The sequence below is a fragment of the Triturus cristatus genome, chromosome 4_2, assembly GCF_964204655.1.
Source record: "Triturus cristatus chromosome 4_2, aTriCri1.1, whole genome shotgun sequence".
NCBI classification, from domain to species: domain Eukaryota; kingdom Metazoa; phylum Chordata; class Amphibia; order Caudata; family Salamandridae; genus Triturus; species Triturus cristatus.
In genome coordinates, this window is record NC_140586.1 from 163472231 (window position 1) to 163485528 (window position 13298).

At 49.3% G+C, this 13298-nt stretch overlaps 1 protein-coding gene across 6 annotated transcripts in view; it reads left to right on the top strand.

Moving 5' to 3' along the window:
• Positions 1-13298, top strand: part of TNS2 (tensin 2) — a 345238-nt gene that overhangs the window by 244418 nt on the left and 87522 nt on the right. For all 6 annotated transcript variants that reach the window (XM_085600920.1, XM_085600922.1, XM_085600921.1 and 3 more), the window contains one exon: positions 1467-1596. In XM_085600920.1, the coding sequence (XP_085457046.1) occupies positions 1467-1596 (130 nt within the window). The remainder of the gene's footprint in view (positions 1-1466; positions 1597-13298) is intronic.

Sequence of the window (13298 nt, forward strand, 5' to 3'; positions counted from 1 at the left end):
TGAATGGGGTGGTGGGGGGGGGGTAGCAAGTCAGTGCTGCCGACAAGCAGACATGGAGGGGTGGGGGAGCAACAGAGAAGGCTAGGGAGAGTATTAAAAAAGCTCAGTGGTTCGGGAAGTGGTGGAGGAGGTAAAAGAAGAGTTGGGGTGGGAGAGCAACACAGAGAGTGCAGAGGGAGAGACATGTTAAGGGGGAAGCACCACACTGGGACGGGGAGCCAGAGTAAGAAATCCCATGCACTCCAAAGTGCCGAAAGCAAAAGAAAAAAGTCGTTTGCTGACTGTAATTAATGACAGGATGCAAATCATCCTGTTAACAGGATGGAAAAGAAGCTGTGCCCTTGGGGGAGAGACAAACATAAGAAGAGCAAGTATTGGCAAGGACACTAGCTCTGGTGTTGGCTGCCAGCCTTTTTGCTTTGTCAAGGCTTTTGTAAAACTTTAGTGTTGGGTGAGCTGCCAGTCTCTTGCCTATAATAAAAAAAAGAACATTGGCTAAAAGCAAACATATTTGGGTCTAAAAAAGCATAGTAGACTCTGGTTCTGAATGAAACATCTCTGTGTGCAGGTGCGGTCCTTGTAAAATGGATGAATGCAGTCATTCAGAGTGAAGTTATCCAATGGCTGAAGTGCGCTGTATGCTATAGCAGATGGAAGAAACATGTGAATGACACAATAACAGACAAATGAGTGAAGAGGGCTGACTAAAAGCCCCCTTAAGTATGTATATTATATATATACTTTTAGTAAAATCAAGAGGTCTTGGCTAATGCCTGGCCTAAAAAGGGAAGCTGTCGAGTAAGAAGCAAGCGAGATTGACAAGAAAGCCAACCAATGGCTGATCTGAGCCCACTAGGTACTGGTATTGTACACAATAGGTCTTTTGACAACAGACAGCTAAATGACTCAGAAGGTGAGACCTAAAAATGTGTGTGTGGGTAGCAGTATATTCAGGAGGGGTGGACTTGCAGCCACGACTTTTCTCAAGTTTTGTGGATAAGGGAGTCCCCTTGACTTGTGGTTGATAATATCTTTAGGTGTTTTTGGCATATTACTTTCAAATGCTGCGTCTTAGTAGTTGGGTGGATTATCAAGTTAAATGTACGTCCACAGGGAGAGTGCTTTCAGGGTACACGACTGTGCCTTATGGAACATCCGCCAAGTAATTCATACCAAAGTGTGGAGAATGTGTGTTCTGAAGTGTGGCTTTGTAGTGGAGTGTGTGTGAGTCACTGTATCTGTGTAAGTGCGTCTGTAGGGTGAGGTGACTGTGGGTTACATCTTTGGTGTGTTACTTTATGCTAAATGTAGTCAGTATGAATGAGTTTGCCTCGCTTTGCTTCTCCCCTCTGTTGAGCCCTGCTTAATAATAAATTATATGCACGTGAGAGGGAACGGGAGTAAGACGTCAGTGGCCCACTGCAGACACTCACCGTCTTCTTTGCTGTCTCTCCTCCGGAGTACAGGTGAAGTGCTATCACAAGCAGAGCAACGGCCAGGACCGCGATGTGGTGTTCAGGACGCAGTTCCATACGTGCACCATCCACAGCTCTCAGCTCTGGCTGTCCAAGGAGGATCTAGACGAGGCTTGGAACGGTGAGTGAGTGCCTGTGTGTAAGAGAGGTGTGATACACCAGGCCGGCAGCTAGCCAACACTGCATGATGTGATGAGTATGTACATGCGACTGAGTGCCTGCTTATAAGAGATGTGTGGTACACCAGGCCGGCAGCAAGCCAACACTGCATGATATAATCAGTATGTACATGCGACTGAGTGCCTGCGATCAGATATGTGGTACACCAGCCCAGCAGCAAGCCAACACTGCATGATGTGAGCAGTATGCACATGTAACTGAGTGCCTGCATATAAAAGATGTGTGATACACCAGGCCAGCAGCAAGCTAACGGTTCGAGGCATGTGGGCTGCTGAATTCATATCTGTGCATAGATCGCCGCCTAGCGTTGGGTCCAGATGATTGCATATTGTTGTCCTGGAAGAGTCTTCGAAGTATCACGAGATAGGTGGCCCCTCCCCTGGACTACAGTGCGCATGGGCATCCCCTCCATCCTTAGATTGTTTTTTTCCGCCATTGGGTTCGGATGTCCTAATCTTAGCTCTTTGAGTATTTAGGAAAAACTTTATTTTTATTAGGCCAAAAGGCCTTTAAACTCGTCGGTATTGTTTTCATTCGGCGCCAAGTACTTTTGTCGAGTTAGTTCTCAAGAAGAGCATTGAAGTTAGCCGTTTGCCCTTCGACACCAGAGGCCCGATCGAGATCGACGATGGAATCAAATAGTCCAAAGAAATCGAATAACCCCTTTAAGCGTTGCCCTCTTTGCAACGCTAAGTATTCTCGCTTTGACGTGCACCCAGTGTGCAACAAGTGCCTCTCTCCAACACACGACGCAGCCACCTGTATGGTGTGTTCCAGGTTCCGATCGAAGAAAACTCTTCGCATTCGTCGAGCAGCTCGGCTCGAGGCGCAGAAAGCGGTGCCAAAACCGGACAACATCTTCGGGACCGAAGATGAAGAGGTCGTGGACCTTGAAGTTCAGGAGGGAATATCGGATCCGGCTTCGGAGCGTGAATCCGACTATGATGCCGAAGACGAGCGTCTAGTAGATGAAGAGGAAGATGATGTCGTCGACAAGGTAGGAGACGACGAAGAGGCCCTTGGGGCCGAGGAAGATGGCTCGGAAGATGAGCTAGGCCCAAATGTCGGTACAGGGACCGAAGAGGCACTCGATAAGGCTCAGGTCGAGGGATCTCCACACGGCCTTACCCAAGATCTTTCCTCTCGTTCTACAGCCCCGCCTAAAGGCCCGGCTTCGAACTGTCCTAAAGAGCCATCGGTATCGAAAGCGCCATCATTCGATCAAGATAAATCGAAACTGAAGGCACAGGCACCGAAATCGAAACCGAAAGAGAAAATGTCTCTAATCGGCAACAAGGCCTCGAAGCCGTCGGAGCCGAAGACACAAAAGACGGCACCTAAGACCAAGGTCAAGGTGGTCGACCCGATAAAATCGGCACTGAGGATCGTCGATACAGAAAAAGAGGGCGACCCTCAAGAGCCGACCCCTCCCAGTCCTCGTGTCGAGAAACCGACGTCTGGTACGGGGCTCCATGCCACTACAAAGAAGGTCTCAAAGGACCATGTCGAGTCGACAACACCATCTCCCTTCTTAGAGAAGACGGTGTCGGAGTCGTTATTACGCATCCAAGACAGGGCTTCGCTGCTCAGCACGAAAACAGCCCCGCAGCCGAAAACGGGCAGCACGGTTCAGACCGCGTCGACGCACATCAAGTTCGGATTACCACCGGCGGTACGACCGAAGATGTTCGACGCAAAGAAGGGTCCCGAACCGAAGAAAGGTATCGACACGAAGAAAACTGTCGAAGCGCCAAAAGGGGTATCAATGGGACAAACAGCTGTTGAAGTACCTCAAGAAGATGAGGAGCCGAGGCAGTTTATCTATGCAGGGACTGGTCAACTTTCAATACATAAAAGAAAGATAGTGCCAGAGAAATCTATGGAGCCATACAAAATTCCATTAAAGAAAAGGGGAACCACATCACCAGTTCTTGTGGAACATATTCAATATTATAGCCAGGAGCCTCAGTCATTCTCACCCACACAGTCTGATGTGGATGCAGGGGATGCTGGTGATGATGAGAGCACTTATCCATTAACCACTGACCCTGAAGACCAAAACCAACCTTGGGTGGACAATACTGGTACAGGGGACCCAGTCAAGGTGGTCGACCCGATAAAATCGGCACTGAGGATCGTCGATACAGAAAAAGAGGGCGACCCTCAAGAGCCGACCCCTCCCAGTCCTCGTGTCGAGAAACCGACGTCTGGTACGGGGCTCCATGCCACTACAAAGAAGGTCTCAAAGGACCATGTCGAGTCGACAACACCATCTCCCTTCTTAGAGAAGACGGTGTCGGAGTCGTTATTACGCATCCAAGACAGGGCTTCGCTGCTCAGCACGAAAACAGCCCCGCAGCCGAAAACGGGCAGCACGGTTCAGACCGCGTCGACGCACATCAAGTTCGGATTACCACCGGCGGTACGACCGAAGATGTTCGACGCAAAGAAGGGTCCCGAACCGAAGAAAGGTATCGACACGAAGAAAACTGTCGAAGCGCCAAAAGGGGTATCAATGGGACAAACAGCTGTTGAAGTACCTCAAGAAGATGAGGAGCCGAGGCAGTTTATCTATGCAGGGACTGGTCAACTTTCAATACATAAAAGAAAGATAGTGCCAGAGAAATCTATGGAGCCATACAAAATTCCATTAAAGAAAAGGGGAACCACATCACCAGTTCTTGTGGAACATATTCAATATTATAGCCAGGAGCCTCAGTCATTCTCACCCACACAGTCTGATGTGGATGCAGGGGATGCTGGTGATGATGAGAGCACTTATCCATTAACCACTGACCCTGAAGACCAAAACCAACCTTGGGTGGACAATACTGGTACAGGGGACCCACATACTGCTCCAGACACACAAGCATATGCGGTGAAGACATCTCCAACTGAGGATACTGCTGCCTTCAATGCATTAATTGAGAGAGCAGCTGAGAACCATGATGTACAGCTCCACACGGATCCTATTGAGGAGGACTTTCTGATGGATACCTTCTCTACCTCAGAAAGATCTGTTAAGACTCTGCCCATGCTGAAGGGTGTCCTAAAACAGGCTACTGACATTTTTAAGGAGACCACAAGGGCGAGAGTACTAAACCGTAGGATTGAGAAAAAATATAGGCCAGCTCCGGTGGACCCTACCTACATAAGAGGCCAGCTGCCTTTGGACTCGTTGGTGGTTTCCAATGCTCGGAAGAGGGCCAACTCACAGACAACGGGTGATGCTCCTCCCCCTGACAAGGAGTCTAAGGTCTTGGAAACATCAGGAAAGAGAGTTGCTGCACAGGCAGCTAACATATGGAGAATTGCCAACACTCAGGCACTTCTGGCTAGGTATGACAGGGCGCATTATGATACCCTGGAGACACTGCTACAGCACCTCCCAGATCAGTATAAGGAAGGAGCAGAGTCACTAATTACAGAAGTGAAGCTCATAAGCAACGCTTCCATTAAGTGCGTTCTTGACGCAGCTGACACTGCAGCTAGGGCTATTAACACCAGCGTCCTGTTAAGACTGCATGCTTGGTTGAGAATCTCAGGATTCAAACCAGAGATACAGACAACTATACTCAATCAACCTGTCAACCCTCACTCCCTCTTTGGCCCCGAAGTTGACACCACCCTAGAAAAAATCAAAAAAGATACAGAGACTGCAAAGTCTATGGGGGCTCTGCAATCACAGCAGTTTAGGAGTGGGTCCTTTCGTCGCTCTACCAACAGAGGACCATCTAGAGGCCAGAACTCCCAACAGTCGCATTACACTAAACAAGGTACACAGACCACCTATAATAAGAATAACAGAGGTGGATACCGTGGAAACAACGTCAAGGGCAGAGGCCGAGGAAACAACAGCTCCAGGTCCTCCGCCACCAACAAACAGTGACGCCTTGTCACTGCCCCCCGACTACATAACACCTGTCGGGGGGAGACTCCAACGGTTCCTGCCGGTCTGGAAATCCATCACTACAGACAGGTGGGTGAGAGAAATTGTCCAGTACGGTTATTGTCTGGAGCTAACATCCACTCCACCAAACATACCACCACGACACCGTCCTATGTCCGCAGAGCACTTGCACTTATTGCACCAGGAAGTGCTCAGTATGCTCCACAAAGGACCCATAGAACTCGTGCCTGTACAAGACCAAGGATCAGGGGTGTACTCACTGTATTTTCTGATCCCCAAAAAGGACGGGTCTCTCAGACCCATACTGGATCTAAGACCTCTGAACCATTACATTCTATCAGAGCATTTTCACATGCTCACCCTGCAGCAGGTGCTGCCGTTGCTCAGTCAGGGAGACTTTCTCGCAACACTAGATCTCAAAGATGCGTATTTCCATATACCCATACACCCATCACACAGAAAGTATCTCACTGAATTATCCAAAGTCCCACCTTCAACCCGCCCACATACGGCAGTACCTAGGCGCGACCATACACACTCTGGCAACCAAGGCACAGCCAAATTCCATGAGGATCAACAGCATGCAGTTGCTAATAAAAAAGTTCAGACCTCAACACTGACTACCGGCACGAGTGTTTATGCAGTTGATAGGCATGATGGCTTCCTGCATCTTCATAGTCCCGCACGCAAGATTACATATGCGCCCGCTTCAGAAGTGCTTAGCACGTCAGTGGAATCAGGCTCAAGGACAGTTGAAAGACCTAGTGTTGGTCAGCGGTCGGGCATACAACTCTCTGCATTGGTGGAATCCACAAAACCTTGCCAAGGGCCGACCGTTCCAAGAGCCTGTACCACAAATCATACTGACGGCGGACGCGTCTCTCCAGGGATGGGGAGCTCATGTACTCAATTACACAGTGCAGGGACTATGGACAACACAGCAGAGGGGGATGCACATCAACCTACTGGAACTGATGGCAATCTTCCTAGCAATGAAGGCATTCAAAGTACACTTGTGCAACAAAGTCGTGTTGATCCGGACGGACAACATGACTGCCATGTACTACATACAGAAGCAGGGAGGAACACACTCTCCACAGTTGTCTCATCTGGCTCAGAGCATGTGGAAGTGGGCCATTCAGAGAAACATCTTCCTCATGGCGGAACACCTCCCGGGCAAGGACAACCAAATGGCGGATCTGCTCAGCAGACACAGCCACCAGATGCACGAATGGGAGATACATCCATCAGTACTCCAACCGTACTTCCAGCAGTGGGGTCATCCAGAGATAGACCTATTCGCCACAAGGGAAAACGCAAAATGCCAAAGCTTTGCCGCCAGGTTCCCACATCCACAGTCGCAGGGCATTGCGATATGGATGAACTGGTCAGGCAGATTTGCGTACGCTTTTCCCCCGGCACCATTAATACCGCTAGTGGCACGCAAACTGAGGCAACACTCGATGACGCTCATCCTGGTTGCTCCAACGTGGGCACGCCAGCCATGGTACACCACGTTTCTAGAACTCTCCGTGGTACCGCATCAAAGACTGCGGCTAACACCCAGGCTTTTAACGCAGAGCCATGGCGAGATTCAGCACCCAGATCCGCAACAGCTAAACCTGGTGATCTGGCTCCTGAGATCTTAGAATTTGGCTACCTAAACTTGCCTCCAGAATGTATGAATATCATCAAGGAGGCAAGGAGACCCACGACCAGAGCATGCTATGCGGCTAAGTGGAAAAGATTTGTCATTTATTGTAAAAATAATGACATCAATCCGCTGGATGCATCAACTCAGAACATTATCTGTTATCTATTACACTTATACAGATGCAATCTAGCATACAATTCCATCCGTATACATTTAACCGCACTGGCAGCTTACCTTCAGAACAGGCAGCACCTCTCACTGTTCAGAGTGCCTGCCATCAAAGCCTTCTTGGAGGGACTCAAACGAGTGATTCCTCCTACACACCCACCTTCACCAGTCTGGAACCTAAATGTGGTCCTCACCAGACTCATGGGACCACCTTTTGAACCTCTACACTCCTGTGAGATTCAATTTCTAACCTGGAAAGTAGCTTTCCTAGTAGCCATTACTTCACTAAGAAGAGTTAGTGGACTCCAGGCACTAACCATTCAAGAGCCATTTATACAGGTTCATGCAAACAGGGTCGTACTACGCACCAACCCTACATTCATGCCCAAGGTGATATCGCAGTTCCATATGAACCAATCCATAGAACTACTGGTGTTTTATCCTAATCCTGAGAATGTAGCAGAGAGAATGCTCCACACACTTGATGTCAAGAGAGCTCTCATGTACTATATTAACAGAACACAGACTTTCAGGAAGACAAAACAACTGTTTGTTGCCTTTTCTCCACAGCACAAAGGCAACCCCATTTCCAAAGCAGGAATAGCTAGGTGGATCGTTAAGTGTATACAGATTTGCTATGAAAAAGCTAAGCGCACACTAACGATTCCTCCACGAGCCCACTCCACACGAAAGTTAGGGGCCTCCATGGCTTTCCTGGGAAATATTCCTTTAGAGGAGATATGTAGAGCAGCCACATGGTCCACTATACATACTATACATACATTTACAAAACACTACTATGTAGATGTACACTCAAGACAGCAGGCAGCTGTAGGACAGGCTGTTCTCAAAACTCTTTTTCAGACTGCTGCAGCTGGCACGGACAGCCGCCGCTAAATGAAGGGACTGCTATATAATCTATGCACAGATATGAATTCAGCAGCCCACATGCCTCGAACCGAATATGCTACTTACCAGTATGCATCTGTTCTTGGCATGTAGTTTGCGCATGAAATGAAATATAAATGCAATTAGAATAAAATACGGTGCACAGGCGGTGCAAGGGTCTGTAACTACGCCCCATTATCTGAAGTTTTATAGAAAAAAAACTTAACTAAATTCCAGTAGCAGGGCTCGAGAACTTGTGTGGCCTCTATAACCTCGGGTCTCCTGGAAGCTAATTTATTCTGTTTATATAGTGTGAGCTCAGCCCAAGGGGAATGGGGCGCTTTACATTAGCAGTAGGTTACATTACTCAAGGTCATTTTATTGGCACGGGGACAGAGATTAAGTGATTTGCGCAGAATCACAGGAGGCTGGGTGGGTGGTTTGGGATCTTCACTCCTACTTTTCTTCTTGGAGTATTTGTTAATACTACTGAACACCACTAGCCATTGCAGTGCTTTGTGAGTCGTAGAAGACTATTTGAAAGCATTGGTTTTGGGGGGTCGGAAAAGAACAGGGGTGTCCCTTAAAGGCTGTGCTTGAAATCCTATGGCAAACTTATTCACCAGCTATTATGTCTTCAGGATGCGGATTACTCCGAGGAACTTTTATACAGATGATTATTTATATCTGACACGGTACGGACAGCAAATGCTTTTTAATATCTACCAAGAGGCCTGGCGTCGTGCCTGAAACACGTACGGCACTCGAGCCTTTTCAGCACATCGCCAATTCAGATTACAAAGCCTGCTGTGCCGATGTTATACAGTCGCGGAAAACCACATAATGTAAATAGGTCAGTGGGCTACTGCGTGTGTGTGTGTGTGTGTGTGTGTAGGTGGCTCTGTGGGTGGCTCTATTTGTGTGTGGGTTGCTCTGTGAGTGGCTCTGCGGGTGGCTCTGTGTGTGTGGGTGGCTTTGTGTGTGGCTCTGTGTGGGTGCAAATGCAATAGGTCTCGCATTTGAGAGTGATTAAGCTATTGACATTGTAAATAACAATGACGTTTCTTTAAATGTTTTAAAAACAAAAACATAAACAAAAATAATGTCATGAGCAATGCCAATAGCTCTAACTTTAACAATGCCGAGACCATTGCATTGTAAATGCTTGTTAGGGGATGTTTACTACACCAGGCGAGCAGCAAGCCGACAGTGCATGACCAGTGTATACATGTGACTGAGTGCCTGTTTGTAGGGGATGTGCAATACACCAGACAAGCAGCATGCCAACACTGCATAATGTGGCCAAAATGTGCATACGATTGGATATCCGTTCCTAGGAGATGTGGGATACACCACCCATGCAGCATGCTTACATTGCATAAAGTGGGCAATCTGTGCATGTGACTGAGTGCCCGTGTGCAGAAGTGCAGTACACCAGGTCAGCAGGATGCCAACACTGCATGATGTAGCTAAACTATACAAGTAACTTAGTGCAAAAGAGGTGTGAGACACCAAGCGAGAAGCATGCCAATACTGCATAATGTGACGAGTGGGCAAGTGACTGATTGCCCATGTGCAGGCGGAGTGTAATACCTCAGGGAAGTAGCATGCTGACACTAAACTGTACATGTTACGGAGTGTGTGTCGGTGTGCAGGAGAGGTGTGAGTGATACACCGAGTGAACAGCAAGCCTGAATGATATGACCAAACTGTCTGTACATGTGAATCAGGGCCCGTTTCTAGGAGATGCGTGATACACCTGCTATGCATCGCCAACACTGCATGATGTCAACACTGACTGCCCATGTGCATGCAGTATGCGTGTCATGCACCAGGTAAACAGCATGCCGACCCTGCAACGATGTGCTTAACAGTACATATGACTGAGTTCCCAGCAAGAGAGTTGTGGTATACCAAATGAGCCGCATGTCGACACTGTATTGTGTTAGCAATGTGTTCACTTAACTGAGTGTGTTCACTTAACTGAGTGCTTAATTACAGGAGATGTGCGATACACCCAGCGAGCAGCATGTCGACCCTGTTTGCTGTGGTCTAAGGGCATGTAAATGAGTGGCCCGTGCAGAGGAGTTGCACGGGACTGACATTGTGTGATGTGTGCACTGCGTACATGTGAATGAATGCCCGTGCAGGAGAGGGGCATAGTGCAGACAGGGCGCGATGCGTGCACAGCGTACATGTGAATGAGTGCCTGTCACCTGCAGGAGAGGTGCATAAGACGTGATCACTGTGTGCACAGCGTACTTGTGAATGACTGCTCGGTCCAGGAGAGGCGCATAGTGATGTGCGCAGTGTATATGTATGTGTACGGTCACCTGGTGCACAGCACATGTTGTAATGCTGGCACAGGCTGCGCACTCCCTCACTAACCTCCACAGCGGCCCACCCAGGATCTTCGAAATGATGGCCCTGTTTTGACAAACAACTCGAGCGCTCTGATTATAGGATGGTGTTAATAAGGTGGGGCGAAACTCCACTTTCCTGAGCTGCAGATGTACACACGCGGCCACTTGTCGTGTGGTCGAGTGAAACCTGCGCGGGGTGCTTTCCTCTGATTACCTTGGCGGCTAGAAGTGCCTCGGGGCGACTGAGCTCACCTCAGAGCACAAATGCCGCCTTTCCATAAACATGCACCGCCCAGATCCCGCGCGTGCCCCGGCGTGCGCCCCTCTGTCCTGGGAAAGTGTCAGGCTGCACACACTCCGCTGCGCGAGGCATTGCCAGCGCGGCTGCCCTCACACCTCAGCGGAGAGGTGTCTCTCTCCTCCACCACCCTACACCTGTGTCTCGTCTTTATCAACTAACTCTCGAGTGAGTCCCACAAGCATCTGCAAAGCCAATAGGCCTAGCCTTTGGTACCGAATGGCGTTGGCAACGGCTTCTGGCCATACTGCACAGCACAGGCGCAACTAGAGCCACATTTTGGGGGGGGGGGGGGGGGGTGGGGGGGCTAAAAAATAATTGGGGGGGGGGGTGAGGACTAATTCTTCCCCCACTAGGCAGAGTGGAGATGCAGGGGCTCTTAGAAGGGTTGGAAAACAACAAAGCCTCATTAACAAGCAAATTGTCTTTTTAAGACCTGTGAAGTACTCTGGTGCGGCTGTGTTGTGCCCGGGAAGCTGTCCCAGCCCGGGCTGCCACACACTGGGGGGCGGGGGGACTGAAGCCCCTTGAGCCCAATGGGCATTGCACGCCTGCTGTACAGCATCCCTAAAGTTGTGCAGCATGGCTAAGGAGAAAGACCCTGGCCTCGTAATTTTGTAGGCACGCGCCACGCACGTTGGATCAGCAAGAGAAAGTCACGTGTTGGGAGTGGGGCAAAGCACATGGAGGAGAAAGAGGAACAATTAAGCGCAGAGGGTGGGGGTCGGGGGTGGACTCGCAGTGGCCGCTCCCCCGCTATGGCAGAGGAGCATCGCCCCACTGCTTTTAAGCATAAAAACATAAAAAGAGAATAACTTAGAGTTATTATAATGTTATGCTTCGTGTCCTGCTGCTTTGCGGATGGGCGGACGGGTGTGGCTGCTTTGGTCTCTGAGCAGGGAAAGAGTGGTTTGCACACTCCTAAGTGCGCAATGACTGTTTGGTCGGCCGTCTCGGGCCGCCCAAACCGGTCATGCATACTTTTCCCGTTCTCCATGCAGGCTGCATTACAGCCTGCATGGAGAACATGCCCATCCCTCCAGCCCCTGGCTGAATGCCGTGTCACGGCGCCAAGTCCAATCACAATGCTAAATTGCAGTGTTGTAATTGGCTATAAGGAGGGAGCCTGGCTGCCTGCTTTCTGTTCCTGGAGCCGAGGGCAGGAGTAGAAACACGAGACCTGGCCTCAAGGTATGTTTTTTAAAAATTTAATACACCCCTCCCCCCCCCCCGCTTGAACCCCCAAATATTCCCCCACCCGTGACTGCACACCACCCTCGAGCCATGCTGGCCGCCACTGGGGAGAACTATCCAGGGCCGGTTTTAGCACTGGTGGTGCCCAGTGTGACAATCTTTTTCTGCCCCCCCCCCCCCCCCCCCTCCAGTGACCTACTTCTCCATGGATTCCCTCACTACCACCCTCCAGTGGAGCCCCTTATCTTTACATAGACCTTATCTCAAATACATTTCATTCCCTTTATAGAGCTACGCATGTAGCAAGCCAGGGCGCTTTACAACACACACAACACACACATTATAAAGAAATCATACATGTATTAATTGGTTTATAGCAAATCTTACATAAGACAGTGAGGACTGCAACATGTAGGTGTCACATGTCATCCATATTTGTACGCATTATATTTTAAGAGTGATTGGTCTGGAGAAGCACAAACTTAAGATTCAAAACGTAACATAGTGGTTAGGGTTGGCTTTACTAATAATCTATTTCTATCCAAACAAACCCTCTTTAGTAACCAGAAGATAACGAAAGACTGGGGAAAATTCTAACCTGAATGTATGACGTTACAACGCAAACATTTACAACGCAGGTTTTACATCGCAAAATCCATTACAAGGCATTATTTTACATCGTATGCCATTACAATTAACCCTGGGCGTAGTGGGGCTACGTGGAGCATCGCGTAGTGTGGCCAAACCTACGCACACGCGCGCGCTCCACGTAGCCCCACTACACGCCGCCCGCCTCCCGCCCTCCCTCCTTTTAAAATAAGTTAAACTATGATAAAAAAATAAAATAAAATGCCTTACCTGCAGCGCAGCATCCCGGGGCTCCCTCTTCCTCGTCGACAACTTCTTTTCACAAATGCGCATGCGCGGACGCCCGCGCATGCGCATTTCTCGCGAGAAATGGGCATGCGGGGGCGTCCGCGCATGCGCATTTGTGAAAAGAAGTTGTCGTCAACGAGGAAGAGGGAGCCCCGGGACGCCGCGCTGCAGGTAAGGCATTTTTTTTTTTTTATTATCATAGTTTACCTTATTTTAAATGGAGGGCGGGTGGGAGGCGGGCGGCAGGCAGCTCTGCTTCACCCTGGCGTGTGTGTAGCGCTGCCTGCTACGC